The 21,427-nt window shown below is 41.2% G+C and overlaps 1 protein-coding gene across 3 annotated transcripts in view; it reads right to left on the reverse strand.

The window, feature by feature from the left end:
• The window catches only part of PTCHD4 (patched domain containing 4), a 90,538-nt gene that overhangs the window by 49,099 nt on the left and 20,012 nt on the right, over positions 1–21,427 (reverse strand). For all 3 annotated transcript variants that reach the window (XM_071547772.1, XM_071547771.1, XM_071547769.1), the window contains one exon: positions 14,564–15,044. In XM_071547772.1, coding sequence (XP_071403873.1) covers positions 14,564–15,044 — 481 coding nt within the window. The remainder of the gene's footprint in view (positions 1–14,563; positions 15,045–21,427) is intronic.

The following is a 21,427-nucleotide window of genomic DNA, read 5'->3' on the forward strand; positions in this document are numbered from 1 at the left end:
CACAAGCCCTATGGGGAGAGGCTGAGGGAGCTGGGGGTGTTTAGCCTGGAGAAGAGGAGGCTCAGAGGTGACCTCATCACTGTCTAGAACTACCTGAAGGGAAGTTCTGGCCAGGTGGGGCTGGTCTCTTCTCCCAGGCACTCAGCAATAGGACAAGGGGGCACGATGGGCTTAAGCTCTGCCAGAGGAAATTGGAGATCAGAAAAAAATTCTTTCCAGAGAGAGTAATCAGGCATTGGAATGGGCTGCCCAGAGAGGTGGTGGATTCACCATCCCTAGAGATTTTTAAACTGAGCTTGGCCGTGGCACTGAGTGCCATGATCTGGTAAAGGGACTGGAGTTGGACCAAGGGTTGGACTCAATGATCTCGGAGGTCTTTTCCAACCCAATCGATTCTATGATTCTATGATTCTATGATTTCACCAGCTCTCTGTTGGGAACAAAAACCATATTGGCCTGGAAGAGTTTGTTGTGTGAGTAACAGCTGCTCTGAAGAGCCTAAAAGCTAGAAACTTCCTAGAACAAATGAAGCAAAACACTCAAATATTTGCGTAGATCAAATGATCAGTGGACCTTGGGCACTTATCAACGTCTTCTATAAAGAAACATTTTGGAAGTTGCTTTGGATGTTTTATACGTTGATTGTAACATGACAGTCTTAGAAAATGTCACGAAATAACAGGGTGGTTTTTGTTATCAGTCTTGCAAAATAAAAGATATGTAACAGAGATATGAATATAAGAATATTCTGCAGGAATATTTGTAGGAGTCTGATGAGTAAAGACAATTATCTGAAGTTCCCTAAGGGCAGGCATAAAATGGGAATGGTGAGATAAAATTCAGAAGTTGAAAATTTAAGGTTAAGCATAAGCAAAGATGGTTCATTACACAGACAGAAGACAAAATTACTGTCTTTCCAGAGCAGAAACTTCATAGGTTTTAAGACAAATGATAACTATTCTGATCACATGACAAAATATTGCAACCTTTCATTTCCACATCAAAATCACAGTTTTGAGGTCTGGCCTGTATGCTACAAAATAGTCTTACACTTTTTATTCATACAGAGTACATCATCCAGTCCTTGAAAGATTGGTCCAGTGGTGGATTGCTTTCCATGTGAAAGAATTGCATCTTTATTCTGGTATCGGGTGGTTTACCTGCAGCTTCCAGCCACTGGCTGATGTTATGACACCTCCACTGGCTCTGTACTGCTGCCTGCTGTTGAGTACACCAGAAACATCATATTCCTCTCAGAAAAGAACTCCATTTTGTTATCTCTTTTGAAAGATACCCTAGGAAGGGCCTAAGAGTATCACAGGGAAAGGAGATATGTGATAGGCATCTACATCCTTCCAGGTGAGTCCACCCAAAATGCCAACCACCATCTCCCTAAGGTCATTCTCCTGACTGATGTCACCTTCCCATTTTTTTCCTAACAGACATTTGGTATTTTATTCTCCCGTGTAAACAGCAGCAGCATGCTGGGAATTCATATTCACTGCATTATCTACTGTGATCTCATTGTTTTTCATTTTTGGGGAATGCAATTGCTCATCTTGCAAATGTGAATACATTCTTTGTTTCTAGATGTATAATCCAGCACTTAACTGTGATGGAGCACATGTTGACAAAATGAGCTGCTTAACGATGTGCTTGGGCTGCATTTTCATTATTTTTTATCTGCCAAACCTGGCATTATCCAAGAAGTTTACTACTATTGATTTCTTTTTCATTCCAGAACATGGGGAAAGATGTTGAATAGCATAGAAGGAAATATTTTTTTCCTGATTATTTATGTCTTCACAGAAGGAAGAGCATACATTTATGATTTAATATTTCATTATTACATTTAATATAAGCTACAGTGATTTAATATAGTACAAATACATGCATGCATCAAAATGTTGTGCAGGAGTAAATCAAATTACCATTATTTAAATAGGCTATACCAGCATGGTTTCTCTCCTCCTGTAAGCCTGGAGATTAATTTTAAAAAATCAGGTTTATCTAATAAGACATATTTTCCATGATATCATGCACAAAATTATTGTACCATTTAAAAAGTCATTTTATGCCATAAAACTTACTGATTTTTTCCAGATACGTGTTTAATGTAGGGTGTTAAAACCTCTGTTGCCATCATATTTAACATTAAGATTTTAGAAGATAAAGTTGTTGGAACTTTCATAGTTAAATCTTTTATCTAGTAAAATATATTCTTTCCTCTCCTTCATGTTTTCAATTTCAAAAGCAAAAGGAGCTTATTTTCCTTTTATTTTCTCCATCTCTATTTTTTCTTTCCCTTTTTCTGTCTCCTTTTTTTTCCCCAGAGAAAAAGTGAAAAGGTTTTAGAACAGAAAATAAAGTATTTGAAAATTATGAAAACTAGAAAGTTACCACTTCTTTTTCCCAGGAAGCAAAAAGTTTCCTATACTCGGACTACATGATTTTTGACCCTTCCTTTTCAAAAGAATTTATGAGAAGTGACTGTCTGATTTTGCTGGCGTTTGGCAAAACCTGAATAGAAATCTTGAATTCATTCAAGGGTACTTGAATTCATCCAAAGGAGGGTGTCAAGACTGGTGGAAGGGCAGGAAGGAATATCCTACAAGGAATGGTTGGGGGCTCTGGGTTTGTCTGGTTTGGAGAGCAGGAGGCTGAGTGGTGACCTCATTTCTCTCTCCAACTTCCTGAGGAGGGGACGTGGAGAGGGAGAGGCTGAGCTCTTCTCTCTGGGATCCAGTGGCTTGGATAGTTCGATTTGATGATCTAAACTTTCCTTTAATTTCACTTATTACGCAAAATACCAAACTCAGAAGAGGGATATTAGGGTAAAATTTTTCATCCTGAAACATGTCAGCTTTGTTTTGTCACGTAAAGTTAAACCAATCTTCTCTATGAGCAAACAAAATTAATTCTTAACAACTTCATCAGTGGGCTCCATTTCCCTGTCCAAGTTATTAGTGCATCAGTGGCAGTTTAACACAGTTAAGGGAAAAGTCGTGAAAGAACCCGATCTGCAGGTTAAAAAAAGTCTCTGTTTTTCAACAATTTCTGTGATGCTTCCACTTTTCCTTACTAATGTCAGGTCAAACAGTTCCCTCTAAATTTAATTCCATTAAAAACATTTCAACGTGCTCCAGTAAAAGACATTAAATGGGATATTTGTGTTGATGATTAATGAAACTAAAAGTACATTAATCTTTTCAAAGAAACATTGAATAAACTCAAAAGAGAATTTACCACTAGTTCAGATATAAAATTTCCTAAGGAATGCGTTGTTTGATGTGAGTTTGGCAATACAGTGGCATTTCCTAGGGAAGTGCTATGCAAACATGACAGGGTCAGGTAAGAGAGGGCACAAAAGACAGGCCAAGGTCTCCTGGAGCACTGACAATGCTCCTGAAATTTAAAAGTTGACAAGTACCTTTTCCAACTTTTGGAAAAAACTCCCAAGTGGATGAGGTTCAATGATTTCGCTGCTGCAAAACTGAACCATATATATAGTCTTTTTCTTTTTTTATGAAATGGGTTGACATTGTTGACTTGTTTTGCCCAATTTTCTGTTTTTGTTTATGCATTTGGGCTTGTTCGACTGTCCTTGACCAACAGTTACTTTCAAGCATCCTGACCAATTTCAAAATCATCATAAATTTCTACTTTTTTTTTTTTTTTGAATAGTCTGTAAAGGGATTCTATTACTTTCCCCTCAGGAAAAGGATCAGTATATTAGAGGTCAAAACCCACGTAGGAGAGATCTTTTGAGACTTGCTTCATTAACTGCATTTACTGACTTTCCCTAACCTAAGAAAGAGGAAGAACATCTGTATCTATGATTAGTAAAGCCTTTCCTACCTCAATATCCTTCCAAGGTTATTCATTTAAAAGCAGACTAACTGCATGATAAAGTTCTTACTGTTTCTCACTGCTTGGAGAGGGACTTAGACAAGGGCATATAGTGACAGGACAAGGGGGAACTGCTTTAAACTGAAAGTGGAAAGAAATTCTGTACTGAGAGGGTGGTAAGGCACTGCAACTGGTCACCCAGAGAAGCTGTGAATGTCTCATCCCTTTAAGTGTTCAAGTCCAGGTTGGATGGGGCTTGGAGAAACCTGGTCTAGTGGAAGGTGTCCCTGCCCATGGCAGGGGGGTTGGAACTGGGTGGTCTTTAAGATCCCTTCCAACTCAAACCGTTCTGTGATTCCATGATTCTGCTTTTTCAGGAGTACACTAGGTGAGTCCAGCAGGTTTCACTCCTAGAAATGGTGCCTTGAAGTTGACTGGGAGTGTGATGGGAGGGATACTTGAATGGTTTGGTTTTTTTTTTTTCCTCCTCATATATTTGGCTTTTTAACAGCTCCAACATGGCACTTTCTGGGAATGCTTTCAGTATCTCTCTTGTGAGGCCTTCTCTTTCAGCTGCTTCCATAGAACATTGTGCATTGGAGGGGTTTGGGTTTTGCTTTTTGCACAATTTCCTTTTGCAGCAGCATCTGCTCTAAGCACAAGCAGGTATTTTGTTCCCAGGTCTCCCAGTCTACTTTTAGAAGGTTTAAATTGCATTAACATAAAACTTTTTGCTAAACTGTTCTAAGTTACTGCAGAAGGGCAGAGGATTTCATTGCTCTGTACTCAGTATGCAGAACACCTCCCTCCCTTCAGTGTCTTGCAGCTCTGTGTCCTCCCTGGAGGATAATAATTTCTCAAGAGTAATAGTAAAAATATCAACTAGAAACTTGAAGAAACACAAAATTTTTCACCCTCCAGGGTCTCACTGCGTGCAGTAATCTCCCATTAGGTCTCCTTTCTAAACCAATTCAAGTATTGCCTCTGGTAGGTTATACCTGCAGATCCTGAATTTGTGCAAAATTTGCAAATTGTATAACATTGAATGGCCTCATGGCAATGCTAGCAAAATAGTTTTCTTTATAACCAGGATATTAACAGAAATGGAGTTCATAATACTAGGAAAAGCTACAGTATTTAACATTTCCAGGGCAAATTTGCATTTGCATATGGGTTGGGGTATGTGGTTTGGGCAGATCTAAGTGTCATGTCAGGCTGTGAAGGGATGCTTTTCTTCCTTGGGCTTTAGGAATATTCTCTAATTCTCCAATGCTGAAATACCAGAGATGACTGCAAAAAAATGCAAAGGCAACATGGCAAGGCATAGCTACATATTATCAGGGAATGCAGAATTATTTTAGAGACTCCTGAGACACATAATGTGGCCATTGCATTCTCCAGGGAAACACAGTCACATCTGGGTAACAGCTTAACAGAGCAGCACCAGCACAGTGCTTGGAACCAACACTGCATCTAACCTGCACAGCAGGGGGAATTGCAGGAAGATAGAAATACAATTATCCTCCCTGAAAACCAGTCAAAACAGTGAGGACAGTATGCTCAGTCTTGCAGAACAAAAACTAGAGTATCTTTAGTGATCCACAGCTGCAAAGTCCTGAGGTTTTCATTCCATTCAGCTGGTGGTGCCACTTGCAGCCCTGTGCCTAAATCTGCTGCAGCTCTCACTGCCATTTTGGCATCCAAAATAGCATCTCCTTCTTCATCTCACCATCAGAGAAGTGTGAATGAAACATGACCTGTTTCTCCACATCTGTCTGGCAGGACTAACACATGGAAAGTCACATCTGTCATACCTGAGTATACATTTGTCTGAAGGCCAGCAACACTGGCATATGACGATGGCATGAAAGATGCTCCTTGACTAATATGGGCTGCTGCTGTTATTTGTTACTACTCACGGAGCAGCGAGCCCTGACCCAGGCTGAGTCCAGCATGCTATATGTGACTGCAGGCAGTTATCCCACCAGAGAGAAGTCACTTCATGGCAAGGAAATGGAGTGAAAAAGGATCAGAAATGGAAGGATAAAACTGAATTATTAAAACTTCAACTAGCTAGTGGCTGCACAAAGGACATATAAATGATACAGTATCAAGTAAGGTCTTTTTAGTTGGCTTGGTATTTGCAAGAGACTCTTTAAGCTTTTAATTCTATGCAAAGTTTTTAACATTGCAGATGAATACAGCAGATAAATATTGATTTAGAACATTTGGCAAATGGTCTATTGGGTTCTGTATCCTTTTCCTAACTCTTCAGGGGAAAATTATCAGACTAAAAGACGGCAGCTATGGGAAGAATTCTTCATAAGCGAAATTTCTTTGTACCCATTTTTGAACTGGGTTTGGGGCATGGTCATTAATTTTTATACTTCTTCCTTATGATTATGTTTTAGTGTTGCAACATTATTCAAAATAATGAAGATATTTTAGCTGGCTTTTCTACATCATCATTAGCCTTTCTACATCGGGCTGAATTTTGAGTCAGAATTATATCTCACAACAGTGAGTTCCAGGAATGATTTGCACACAAAATGTATTCCAGGAGGAAAAAAAAAGTCATTTGCTGCCTTTCATTTTTGCTGAAAAAACCAGTGGCACAACTTTGGAACTCCCTGCAGAGGAAGCTGGTGAGCAGACTGCATGCTTCATAGAGCATAGGATCATTCACTCTATGCTTCCTAGGGTAGCTGAGCCCACCTTTCCTGTCCAGCTGAAAAGAAGCAGCAACACAAGACTGAATTTTTCTGCAACACACCAAAGAACACAGGACACATCCTTAACCTATCCTACATCTGCTCTTTCCTGCAGATCCAATGTGCTCCAGCAGAGATCAGAAGCCACCATCAATCTTCCTGTATGGATGGAATTCACAGGAAAGAGTGAACTACAGTAAAATACCTGTGAGAAAAAAAGTCTGGCAGGAAATAATATCCAAACTGAAATAAGCACACTCCTACATATAGAATATCCTAAAAGTATTTGCATATTCACAAATACTGTGAAAAATTACACTTCACGGTTGGGTCAGACAGACTCTGGAGTTACAGGTGCAGCAGTGAAAATATTAAGAAATACCTATATAAATATATGGCTGTTTAAGTACTGGAACAAGCTGTCAGGGCAGGTTATGGAATTGCTAGCAGTGGTACTATTCGAGGCTGGATTTGTCAGTGCCCTATTAGGGATGATATACGTGTAGTTAAATCATTTCTGCCAGGATGCAGCTCCTTTACAGCCCAAATCAGCCAAATGTAACCGTAATGTGCATCGATACCTCCTAACCGGAAGGAATGAAATTCCTGCTAAATTAGATCAACACACTGAAAAGGTGCACCCAATAAAGAATCTTAAATAAGCCAGTCGTAGGAGTGAGCATTGCCATGAGAGGGTAGAAAAATGAAAGCAAGAAGTATTCAGACAAATGTATGAAGCATCTGAAAATATCCTTTTCTATCAGAACAGAATTGGTATATTGATTGAGTACTAAACACACATTGTAAGTGCAAAAGCAAACCATTCCTTTTAGCCTTTGACTTTTTAGCTTAAAACATGTTCTCTTCTCTTATCACACCACTTTTTTTCAAAGGATTTTACAAATGCTTGCAGCGAATTAGAAGCAGCTCAAATGACAGCTACCAGTCTGTTAGCTGCAGACAGAGAGCTGAAGAAGCTCTTTTAGTAATAACAGTAAAAGACCGCGGGGACAAATGGGTTAATTGAGTTCCAATTAGAATCAAAAGGAATAAGAGTTTAGCTGACTGTTTTTAAGCAACAAACCCAGCCAATGTGTTTTGTATTTGCTTTGTCATTAAGGGAGGATCTGGTGGAGATGGTCTGTGCTTGGGCAATGGGCCAAGGGTGGATGCTCCAACCTGTGCTGAGCCTCTGAGTCACTGACCAACAGACCTACAGACCCATCTCCTGGGGTGCAGCAACCACCCCAAGGAATGACAGCATTTGGGTTGATAAGAGACCTTCTAGCAAGTCTCTACAGAAAAAGAATTGTTAGAATTCAATCTCTAAGGCATTCAAGGCAGTTTATGCATATCTGCTGTATATGCATACATATAGCCATGCATATGAGCTCATGTATATGACAAAATCACAGAATCAATTAAGTTGGAAGAGACGTCTGAGATCACTGAGTCCAACCTATGACCAAACACCACTATATCAACTGAATCCTGGAACTATGTGTCAGGTTCAGTTCTTCCTTAAACACCTCCAGAGACAGTGAATCCACCACCTCCCTGAGCACCCTGTTCCAATGTTTACTCACCCTTTCTGTGAAGAAATTCTTCCTAATGTCCAACCTAAAGGAGATCAATACACAGAAAAGGTGCATCCAATAAAGAACCCCAAATATAACCCAGCTGTAGGAATGAGCCTACTATAATATCTGAATGAACTCAGGTGTTAAAGTCTAAGCAGTCAACTCTGGCTTTTTCAGAGATGGATAGAACCTTCCAGAGATTTACACAGCTCATCTCAAATATCTACTAAGTGATCATGCAAATAACTCTGGAGTTTCCAGTTTCTCTCTCTTGCCTGTAAAGGCATTTGAGATTTTGTCACTTCAGTTAAGGGAGGAACATTTGGGACACCTGAGATTAGGTGCTACAAACCTTGTAGTTGGGACTGGGGCTATCTGGGCTGCTTTGTACATCCCTTTCTGCTGAGTGTGACAAGGGCCAAAGGACTTGGTCAGAGGTAACCTCAGTTTGCCTGTGCTTGAGGACAGAAGGACACCCCCAGTCCTGTTGTCTCTCCCCAGCTATCACTGCTCCAGGACACAGCTGCAGAGCCAGGCTGCATGATGCAAATGTATCACATTATCCCAGAAGGGCTTCAGTCTTCTACTCAGATTCCAGGGAATACTGTTCTTGGGACATCAACCTTTCCTACAGAAATAAAAAAATCCAGCCTTCTGCAACTGGGAATATACTTGTCAGGGAATACACCAAGTTATGGGGAAATCAAATACGGAGAATTTTAAAACCGATTTATATGAATTATTTTTGCTCTCTGCCCATACAAATAGGTAATCTTAAATGTTTTCATCTCTTTCCACTTTTTTTCTTCCTGCCGACCCATTTTTTTTGTTATTCCCACTTCCCACTATAAAAGTCAAACATGAACATTTTATAATTAAGGACATTATACTTCCAAGCCCTTAATGATCTGCTGAGTGAGTGGGGACATGAACAGTTATAACATCTAAAATGACAGATTCACTGCGTTTCTAAGGCATGGAGTGGTGGGAGTTTGCATCAGTAGATGTCTTTGCTCTAAAGGGTCATTCTCTTGCTCCTCGTACAGATCATATAACATGAGATTCACATGGGATTTGTTTTACTGCTGCATCAAAAGGACAAAATGAAAGTCAGAGTCGCTCTTGAAACATTTCTAAATTACAGTGGTAATCAGAAAGTCCATTGCTTGAAGCAAAAGTTAGAATACTGTGATACTTTATGTACAGGTAAATAGTGATAACATGAACTTGTATCTCACATTTGTCTTCTGAGGTTTGAAAAAAAAATTCCTCATCTACACTAGAACTTTTTTCTGCAATTTTCCACAACCCTGCCACTAATGGTAATACTGTGACATCTCAAATTTACTAAAAGATGATCACCAGTCATTATTTTAACAACTGCCATCTGAAAGAGGTTAGATGGCTTCTATCTGAAATGCTAATAATTGCCTGGAGTCTTGTCTGCTTTTACCTTGATTCCTCCTTCCATTTGAATAACTCAGGGGGAAGGAATGATGGAAATTTTAGCAGAAAATTCTGCACTGTAAGTAGAATCTCTGCTATCTCTCTGGAACTCTTACATCAGGTATTGGAAAACTGCTGGATACAGGTAGCCTATTACTTCCTAAAGTTTTTGTATCTCTTTACTACATCACTACTAGCAGTGCTGCTATTGGTAATAGTGGTAGCAATATTACAATGTGTTGTAGGGCACTCCTTGAGCTTAATCTTCCCTAAAGACTCAGCAACAAATAGCTGTTCCCGTGAAGTTCTTATGGTCTTTATGGTCTGGCCTTACAAATGAGAGGAAATATTTTTTACATCCACTGTGAAACCAGACTCCTAAGAAACACATGTACTTTATAGTACAAAAGGCATGACTACATTATAAATATATTGTAGGTGCTTTTTACCTTGAGATTTCTACTAATCTATATAATGAGGTACTTCATGGACTGGCCAAAAATAATTATGATGTAAAATTATATAATTGATACACCTGCATTTAAAAATACACAGTCAGATCCTCAGCTGAGTTAAATCATTATCTCCCTGATGATATCAGTCTGGTTCCTGTGCATTAAAAAGCAAATCATGGGAGCAATAATATCTCAATTATGTAGTTAACCTTCTGGTTATATTAATTAGTGATGATTAGGCATGGGAAACCATAATTATGTCACGTACATAACACCCTTTTGAAACTGCAGCATGAATCCAAACACAAAAGGCAGATGTGAACATCTAACCAGGGCTAACACAAACCTGAAACTCAATTATTTCACACTCTAACTCCTGTCTGAAACACAGCCGGTGGTAGCAGCTCTGCTGGTGTCAAACTTGCAGTAGAAACTGCAGGTTTTATTTGTCCCAGAAGAAAAATGCAAAGTAGAATCGTACAATATTCTGATTTCAGATGGAGCTTATCCAAACCTCACTAAAAAAAGGAGGAAAAGATAAATAAAACATCTATGTCCAGTTCAGTTCCTAAAGGAGAAAGCCCTGAAAGAAGAACCTTTTCATTAACTCTAAACATGTAACCAAACTTGTGCCAGTGGATTTTAGGTGAGGCTCAGCATGTGCAGAACTGGCCCCACCGTTTCAGTCCTGAGGTTCATCTGCCACGGCCGAGCGAGCTTGGACAGTGCCAGTGAAGTCCTCAGGACTAGAACCTACAGCACCCGGCATTTCCCAGGAAGTCTCCCATCCAAGTACTAATCCGGGGCTGACCCTGCTGAGCTTCCGAGATCTGACAGGATCGGATGGCAGGGAGGCATTTAACTGCCCAAACATGTAACCATTTCTCTGGGATATGAACAGCTAAAAATCAGCCTCTCCAGCTCCTGTTTACAGGAAGTCCTGGCACCAGAGCATTATTTGCACACAACTTTTCTGAAGAGTCACTTCTCACTGACTCCAAAAATGCAATGGTAGACACTGCACTGAGAAAACTGGTTTTCCTGAGGCACCCGTTGGAGAAAACTGGTGTATTGGGAAAAGGGAGTCAGAGCAAGAAGGATTTTCCACCACTGACCTCATACCTAACTTTAGAATGAAGTTTTTCTTTCACCTTCAAGGATAAGGAAAAGCCAAACTGAGCTAACATTTCCTCCAGTATATCAGAGATGTGGTTTATCCCAGCAGACCATTCCCTCACAGCAGGACTACAGTAAATAATTATGGTGTAGGTCATTCAGTCTAAATTTAGAAAAAATATTAAGCATTTTTATGTAGGCTTCTATCACCTTCCCACAGAAGCTCTACACTGCAAGAGGAAGTGTGGTCCTAAACATCCAGGGCTATTCCTGCCATTCAGATGGCAGCATCCTTCCACCTCTGCAGGGAAAAGGACGAGCAAATAACACCAAAGAATTTCCATTAAAATTAATCCTTTGAAAAGTGAATGTTTGGAGAAACAGTATATTTTTGACCAAACAAATATACTTTAAATGGACAGTTTGCAAATGTCAGGCTGGAGTGTTCCAAAATTAGAAGCTTCCAGAATTAAGGCTGCCTCTGTGCTCTGCATTGTACTTGCAGGGACTTTGTCACTGTTAATGCCTGGTTTTATTTTTTAAATACAAGTAACTTGACTTCAAAAGTTTGAATTGCAAATCTGGCATTTGCAGTTCAGGGAAACCCCAACTTGCACACTTTTCAATCTATATTCACTCAATTATTATTTGATGTGTTGTTTGCTTTCTGCTGTGCCAGCAGCAAGTGAGACTGGTCCAACATGGACCAGAGCTCTTTATTGACTCACAGAATTAACAGTCTTGGGGTCTTCACTGGATCTGCTCTGACATGTTGGCTCAGTTCATAATAGACCAGGTTCAAGAGAAAATGCTGCCTGTGAGGGCCCAGGTGTGTGAGGACATGGTTACATTCTGGGCACAGCAAGGTCTCATTAAATGGCACTGCCATTGAAGGGACTAAAGGCACATGGTACTTTGAAGGGTCTAACCCAGTAGGACTTTGGTAAGACATTCTTCCTGTCTTTTACTTCAACTATAAAACTGTTGCCTAATATTTACAAACAGCAGTTCCCAGACATTGCAAGCTGTTCTCTAATGATATTTCCAATTCAGTCCAAAATTCCTGAATGAAAATTCTATAAAAGAGTTATACAAATGTTTTCCTTTTCAACCTGAAGTTCGTTCAATATATTATAGAAGACATTCTTGCAAATATCTCACTTCAAGAGAAGTTCTTTTTTTCCTTTTCTTTTGCTCTTGGCAGTGGCTGTGACAAGAATGACAGCACAAAACACAACAGAAAGTTATAAATGTTGCTTTTCCTCAGACAGAAAACAAAATCATGGACTATCTAGGTGGGAAACTGAGGCACTCTGCTTTCAGAAACTCCCACTCATGTCTTATCCTGAAGCTGCAAGGAAGGTATAAATTGAGAGCAATGTTACTGCTACTTCCGTTGGTTCTCCTTCCCTGTGTGGATGCTGATCCTGTTGAGCACAGCCCTGGAAATGAATTTCACCTGCAGACACTGCTTGGGGGTCCTTGGGAGTGAAAAATAGTCAAGCAAATAGTATGGGCCACCCATGCCTCCATCCATCTAAAAAGGGACATCAGCAGAAGATTACACAATTTAAGGAAGGTGCTTTTCATCACTTTAGTGATTTTTTTAACATTTACTTCAACTTGCTGCACAATCAAGGCAGTGCCTTTTGGTCCCTCCTTTGATTATGCACCTCCTGACACCCAGGGAAAAGGCTGCCAAAATCTGGTAACAAACATGACCCCCTCTTCCTGACTGTCATCCTTTTCTCCATTCTCTGTTTCCAAGGCCCACACCCTTCAAACAGGTCAAGATACATCTTTGTCACAACCTGCAATGCTCTCTGCTGGCATTCTTCCCTTGTCTCCTTTCAGCACGTTCTTTCCATCAACTTCTCTTACACCACAAGCATCTGAAGAGCTGGCACAGTGCAGCCCATGAGGGGCCATTGTCACAATTTAACAGTGCAGATGATTGAATTAGAGGCTTTGGCACAGTCTTGTTTATCAGTATTAATGAGGCTGAACCAAACATGCAATTCCTTGGAGTCTTTTTCCTCAGTCCTCTCTTTCCCTTTGAAATTGTGACTGTCCACTCCATTCCAGTCCTTACCACTTTGGGCAGCTGCTACAGGGATGCTGGGAGAAGGACTTTGAAAGCCACAACTCAGCCTTTTTGCTTAGTGACACAGATGCATTATTAGGGGATAGGTTAAATAGGGAGTTGAGGGATGCAGACACTCACAGAACTTTTCTTGAGGGGAAGATAAAGAAGATGTGGTCTTTTAGTAGGTTGAGATTTTTAAGAAAAATGCAAGACTTTTCTCAAAACCTTGACTCTAACTCGTGGCTTTGCATATTACACAGCAGTACCATAACAATACTTGGGCTTGAGGACTACAATCACAAATGTAATTTAAGAAATTAACTGTAAAGATGCAGAGCTCTGGCCACAGGTAAGATTCTCTGCCAACAAAAAGCCAGCATGAAGGTGTTTGTGTCTGGGCTGCCACCCCTGAGGTTTTGCACAGAGTCATTGCTAAGTTCCAGACTTGTGATATGGCAAAACTTTGACAAACTTGGATGTGACAGCACTGAGCAACTCTGCCACTGCAGCTGTGCTCAGCACCTTTCCTTCTGCCTTCCCAAAACAGCTTCCCAGCAAACTCATTAACCACATGGATGAACTGAAAGTGCTTGGAACCAAAATGAAAACAGAAGGAATGAAAGTAACTCTGCTGCCTAAAGAGCTGGGATTTATGTTTGTTCTTTGCCTTCACCTCCCCTTGTCCAGGTGAAATGCAAAGGAAATCTCTGCAGCTGATCTGGGACTTCACAAACCAAGGGATTACACACTGCAGATCCTGACAGGCCCCTGTGCTCACAGCCTGGCAAACACCACAACAGTAATCTCCTCTCTGAGATAAAGTCCATCAATCTTATTTCTACACCAACCCATTCCCCTCTGCCCCTCAGACAGAACTCGAAGGAAATCCCTCCTTGGGAAAGATGCTAAAATCTGCCCTTCCTTGGCACCCTCCTATTTAACTTACTCTTTCAGCTGGCCTCCCATCAAAGTTGGGTCAACACATATCCATTTTGTCTGCTGAGCTGACTAGTTTTCAATAACATTTTCTCCTTCATTCTGTAACAGAGATCAATAAAACTGCCCCTCTGTCATATTGGCTGAGAATTCAGCAACGTCATTTGCTCATTGTTGTTGCTACTGCTTTGTTTTCTTTCCTTTTTTCTTTTTTTTTTCCTTTTCCTTTTCTTTTCTTTTTGGCAAGGCACAGATCAATTTAACAAGATGAAAATGACTTAGACTTTCACTCAAGGTAAAATCTGCACTTTATAACCCAGGATGTAATTTACAATCCTGTCATTAAACTCTGTTAATCCTATTATTATGAAGATAAATAATTACCCATAGCGAAGAAAGGGATTCCCAACAGAGTAGAATTATATTTTCCATCAGTAATGAAAAATATCCCTGCCGCAGTGACACTGGAAATACAGATAGTGAGCACTCCCAGGAGTCCCAGGAAAGGTTTGCTACGCAGGCAGTCCTTCATGGAGCTCGAGAGGGTAGCAGTCAGGAGAATCAGCATCAGGCTCACCAAAATCTTGCCCCTGGCCAAGAGACTGGTCTGGTGGAAGTCCTTCCAGAGGCTAAAGGATGCTAGTGAGTAGAGCTGCAGATCTTGGTGATCCAGCTGCATCTTGTGCATCAGTTTACAGAATTCGCTCTCCCACTTCTCCCCAATGAGGTCCTGCGTGACAGAGCCATACGTTTGGAGGTAGTAAGTGATTTGGATGGCTCTGGCTGATTTGACGCTCTGGTCCTTGCTGTTTGGCACTTCCATGACCCCTCCAAGCTGGTGACCAATAAAACTGTTCCTTCCATCCTGGGAGAGAAAGCAAAAAAGATGAGCATGTGGTTATCCTGTATACGATGTAATACAGTGACAGCATTTGACTTTGCCTTCCGCTCACAGACATGCCCAGAGCTCCACTCAAAGGCCACTGCACTCAACAGGAGCCATGCCATTCACTTCAGTGGGCTTTGGGATCTATCCCTGCTCCCTGCCACAGCTCTGTCGTGCTCATTATAGACTAATTTGCACTTCTGTGCTGCAGTTCAGGGACTTCTCAGATACTCATTGCTCTCAGATGCTCCCAGATGTTCGGGAACTGAAATGTGGAATGCAAGCTCCTTGCCCCATTCCACATTCAACTGAGGTGGATAACAAATCCCCAATTACTATGAAAAGTTTGAGATGCAGATCAATTTTTGGAAATTTTTTGATGCCTTTGGAAATGGTTCTTAAAAGTTGGAAATGTACAGAAAATGAAGCCTGTTTCCTCAGTATAGGGGGGAAAATATAGACAGATCCACAAAGTTTCTGGCTACAGAAAAATAGAATTAAAATCAGATTTTATGGATTTATATCAGTGGCACAGGGAAAAGAATCTACCTTTCACCCATATTTAACCAGGATATGGGGGTGGTGGTACATATATTGAGTATAAAACTTTGGTCTTACTTTTTTTAGTATATGCTAGGACACAAAAAATTTCATGACAAATAGTAAAGGACACATCAGGTACAGGCAGGATCAGTCTCTGTCTATTTACAAGACCTGACCTATTTTTTTTTTTAATTTTATTGAAAGAAGGATTTAGTAAGAAAGGTCCTTTAAGGAAGGTCCTTGGTCTTAAACCACTGGTAATTCTAGTTCTCTGGGATAACTTCATGTGCTCCTTCCAAGACAAGGGAAGCTTGTGTGGATTTAGAAGATTAAATCAAGTTTCAAACTGAGGAAGAAGACTCAGTGGATAAAATTGTCTAAGCACAAGTAATCTCTGGCCAAAAAAATCTAAACCCAGGGATTAAATGTCTGTTGCACACCAAAAACAGTTTGCTTTTTTCCCCCTCACATAAACTGGATTATGAGTTTTCAGATTTATTTCCTCTTGTTTTTAATAAGAACATAAAATTATCAAGACAGTTGATGTCTAAAACATCTTGCAGCAGTGAGTTCATATCAGATAATATTCTTTTCTTAAACACACTACAGGAAGGAGCCGACAGCTTGAATTTGGGAGAGGTTCTGCCCTCCACACACACACATGGAAGCAGTGATCTGCAAAAGGCCAGAACAATTTGAGGGAGACACTTTAACATCTATTACATCCAACATTAACCATTTTTAGAAGTACCTATGCTGCACACAGGTCATTATCTGAAATTGCCAGACCCATTCGTAGCAATGATTCCAATCCTAAGGAAAAATCAATGATGCAGTGCTTTATGAAACATAGATGTCTTCCAGCATGCCTGCTTACAGAGCAAATAAATATCACAAACTGGGAGACGGTGCTGGAAATGTTTTATGTACTCACCTTGCCTTCAATCACATATGTAAAGGAGGTAATCCTCCCATGGAGAAATCTCTGACTATGCCTGCTTTCATGGCAGGAACTCACACTGTTTGCAGCACTTGCCTGCCACAGCCCAGGGAACATGACAAAGTGCTTTTCAGAAGTTCATTTTCCCCCTATTCCCAGTTGTTATTTCCCACTGAACTAACGGGTTCTGGCAAAGTATCCTGGCACGAGCTGACACGAAAGGTGAATTGCAGTCTAATGCCAGCTTCTGAAATCACCTGAAGCCTCATTGCAAATGTCACACAAACAGAGACAGCTGGCACAGAGGGGCAGCTGGTGCTGCTTGAACTCCAGAAAGTCCTCATCCCCAGCATTTCATGGTAGAATTCTCTTTTGATTGATTATTTCTACTTTTTCTAGGGAGAGTTCACACCTAAAGTGCACAAGCTCACAAAAAATGTATTTCCGAGCTGGTAATTAAGGTTTAAACAACTCCAGCTCACATCAGATGCAACTTTGCAGTTAAAAATCCCATTTGGCACCACTTTGAAATTTAGAGAGAAATGTCATATTTCCTCGGTGTGTGCATGTGCAGTGCTGACATTCAGAGGTCTGCAGCCCCTGCAGGAGGCACAGCTCCAAGCACAGCCAATGCACTGTAATTCAGGTTTCACTGATTCATTGTGCAGCACACACGGCAAGGTTATGGGAAACTTTGCGATCACCATCTGCCTTCCCTGTGAAAGGTGCCCCAAACGGCGGCAACATTTCAAAAGAGGCAGCAGAGCAGGCACAAATAAATCATGGTCTGCCGTATCTCCCACGAAACAGCAGATAACAGCTATTTTTTACACTGATATACAACAGGGCACCCAGCTCATATGTCAGCAAAAGAGAGAGCAAGCTTTCAGATGGGAACGTGGAAATCACAGATGCTGGATTGTTCTGAGGTGGTTTTGTCCCTTCCTTTCCATCCAAAGGCATATTGTTACCTATCTAAGCAATGGGTTTGCCTTTGCAGCTTTTATGGCAGGCAAATATTAACTTGGCACCCCAGCAAGTGGGAAATGGAGCCTTTCTCTAATAAAGCCCTTAGAGAATCATGGAATCACAGAATGGTTTGGATAGAAAGGGACCTTAAAGATCATCGAGTCCCAACCCCCCTGTGATGAGCCGGAATTCCTTACTCTAGACCAAGCCCTGTCCAGCCTGGCCTTGAACACTTCCAGGAACATGACATCCACAACTTCTGGGTAACCTGTTCCAGTGCCTCACCACCCTCAAAGTACAGAATTTCTTCCTAATATTTAATCTAAACTCACTCTCTTTGAGTTTAAAGCCATTCCCCCATGTGTTGTGTTTGCAAAATTCTGTAAAGAGAGATGAAGTTCCTGTTGTGCTAAGCAGAGTTGTTCCAGCAGTGGTTACAATCTCAGCAAGAAAGGCAGAAAATATATGGGGGAAAACATAGTCTTTCATCCCTACAGGTGGTAAATGATTTGGGAAAATGGAGACCCAGTGTTGCCCACATAACTTCAGCACCTCACAGAGACCTAACTGTCTCTTGGTCTCACATGGGAACTTCAGGGAGTAACTCACTACCCCAAGTTCTTTGTTGTCCTCCAGGACCACCCTAGTGAGAGGAGATATGAAGGGTTGAGATCTGGGACTAAGCCTGTCTGGGAAAACTGAGGCCAGAGTGACTTGTACAAGTCATGCCTGAAGAACCAGGCAGGTTTTGAACAGGAGTCCATCTATTTCCTCATGAAAAAAGGCTCTTTCTGCTTATAATTAGCACATCTTTCCTGGTATATGGCTACATGTTGCTATTTTTATTTCATGACAATAGTTTCACGTTTCAGGTTACCGACCCGTTGCACTTTTTATCTGTATCTCTTCCTACTCTCTGATCCTATATGCAGAAAAACAAACTCAAAAAAATTGAGTAATTATAATAGTTATTGGTTATATGCCATTTTACACCCATGTATCTCCACAGGATCTAGAACATAAGATGGTAACTGTCTTTAGTAAAGTCACTTGTATGGTTGGAACCTCAGTTTCAGATTCCCAGGCTGTGCCTATGTGCCTTTCTCTTTCTTTTTATATTCTTTTTAAAATGTGTAAAGAAAGCTTCGCACTGTCTGTTCTCCCAGATTCTAAAGGCAGGTAATTCTCTTCAGATCTCAGCATCTTTAAAGATGGCATGAATAATAGATCACTTGCTGGGGCATTTGATATTTGATCTAAAACAGGGGCAAAGCAAAATCTTTGCTTCTATGGATACTATTAAATTGGGGGTTGTGTTTTCCCCTCTCTTTCTCCAGATGCCTCAAAGCCGTTTGGTATATTTAGAGTCTAAAAGTCGGGAGAACAAGAACTAAGACAGTCATGAACAGCTTCACCTTTCTTTTCCCCCAACATGATGGACTTTACCACCTGTGTGAATGCAGACCTGACCTTGAATGTGTTGAAAATCCAAACTCCGTCTGACCAGCACCAAAAATCACTCATGGTTAATGGAGGGATACACAATAAACCCTGATCATGTTTCAGGCTAAAAACTCATCTGTAAAAGATGCTTGGACCTTAATTTCCTAGGAAGATGTGTAAATGGCATGGGGATGTTTGGATTATTGAGGTGCTGGAGAGGGTCCAGAGAAGAGCAACGAGGATGGTGAAGGGACTGGAGCACAAGCCCTATGGGGAGAGGCTGAGGGAGCTGGGGGTGTTTAGCCTGGAGAAGAGGAGGCTCAGAGGTGACCTCAGCACTGTCTAGAACTACCTGAAGGGAAGTTCTAGCCAGGTGGGGGTTGGTCTCTTCTCCCAGGCACTCAGCAATAGGACAAGGGGGCACGATGGGCTCAAGCTCTGCCAGGGGAAATTTAAGTTGGAGAGCAGAAAAAAATTCTTTCCAGAAAGAGTAATCAGGCATTGGAATGGGCTGCCCAGAGAGGGGGTGGATTCACCATCCCTAAAGATTTTTAAACTGAGATTGGACGTGGCACTGAGCGCCGTGATCTGGTAAAGGGACTGGAGTTGGAGCAAAGGTTGGACTCGATGATCTCAGAGGTCTTTTCCAACCCAATCGATTCTATGATTCTGTGATTCCTACATAGCTGAGTGCAAGACCCCTCAGGTTAAACAAAACCAGCTGCTTCTTCTGAGCTGAGTATCTTTTGCTGGTGCTCATGTAGGCACCAATTCCCACAGGATGCAGCCCCAGAGGAATACTAACAACACTCTCTTGTTAATAAATTACTGGGACCTTTCTAGTTTCCTTAATAATTTCTGTACAGCTGCTGCAGTGCCAACTTGCAACCTGGGGGTTCTCTGTGGTCACTGCCTTGGACAGGGTGGCTTTTCATCTGCTGGGATATTTTCTATATCCAAGATCACATTAAATTAGGAAGAACATAGCACTGTAGTCATGGAAGCAAATGGTAGGGAGGGACAGCTGTGAGGACTGGCACTGAGGGATGTGGCTTAGTGGTGGACCTGGCAGTAATAGGTCAATGATTGGACTCTATGATCTGAGAGGTCTTTTCCAACATAAAGGATTCTATGACTCATCTGCTTTGAATGGCATCAGCCTCCACTGACTTCCCTTTCACGGGAAAAAAAAGAGGGTTTGAGGTACTTTTGAGAGGGGTATTTCCCAGGGCCCCATTTTTTGGAGGTTAGGGCTGGTGAGAGTTTAAAACCTCATTTTGGATCTCTGGCTAGGAGGAGAGGAGCCCTTCTTCCCTGCTGCCAGATCACGTTTATTCAAGTACATCTTCAGGACCTTTGCCAGCAAATTTATCTCTATTTTTATTTTTCTTTAACTGCTACCTCTCATCAGTTGGAGTGATAGATCATTATCATCCTACATTATAGAAATGTTTGGAGAAAACATACAACCCTGGTTACCCTTTATTTTATCTTAAAAGCTTAAAATGCTCCACAGAGGGCAACCAGGAATGTCTGCTGAAATACATTGTGTGATAAACATCCTAATGAGATCAATGCAGTTGTTTGTCCCTCTGATAAGGACATTCCTACTCCACTGCAGGCCACAGAAAGTATTATACTAAAACCCACAGAGGTTAGGCTGAAGCATGTTGCTTTTCAGCCAGTTGCCAGTTTTCTAGGTAAAAAAAAAATTAAATCCCTTTTCATATTATGTTTAACATATTGGGCTACTCCTGCATCCCTTCAGCCTCAATGTAAAACTTTAGATAGAGGTTATTTTCTTCTCAACCAAACTGATCTCTCTGTCCCTGGTGTGGTTATCCATGAAGACTTTATACCAGTCAATCCCTATTATATGTATATGTGTATGGCCAAACTTCGTGGCTGTGCCCTTCCAGCCTGCACAGTGGATTTTAGGTGAGGTTCAGCGTGCGCAGAACTGGCCCCACCGTTTCAGTCCTGAGGTTCATCTGCCATGGCCGAGCGAGCTTGGACGGTGCCAGTGAAGTTCCTCAGGACTAGAACCTACAGCCCCCGGCATTTCCCAGGAGGTCTCCCATCCAAGTACTAATCCGGGGCTGACCCTGCTGAGCTTCCGAGATCTGACAGGATCGGATGTCAGGGAGGCATTTAACTGCCCTGTGGGTGTATCCCTATTACACAGCCACCAATTACCAAAAGTTCTTGAAGCATTCCTATCCAACAGTTGCATGTAATGCTTATACAGGTCAGCATTTTCCATGGATTTTTATGTAGTAGTTTTCCTGCTCTCAGAGCTGTATAGGTGCTCTTGCACAGCCACCAGACTTGTTGGCTTGTTGGGAACAGGGACACAGCAATGGCCATGGGGCTCTGTTCTCACAGCAAAAGTGAAACTTATGAAAGTAGCCATGACAAGTTATCCAGAAAATAATCCTCTAACTCTCTGCTGGAATAAATAACAATT

This window comes from Pithys albifrons, chromosome 2 (assembly GCF_047495875.1).
Source record: "Pithys albifrons albifrons isolate INPA30051 chromosome 2, PitAlb_v1, whole genome shotgun sequence".
In the NCBI taxonomy this organism is placed as follows: Eukaryota; Metazoa; Chordata; class Aves; order Passeriformes; family Thamnophilidae; genus Pithys; species Pithys albifrons.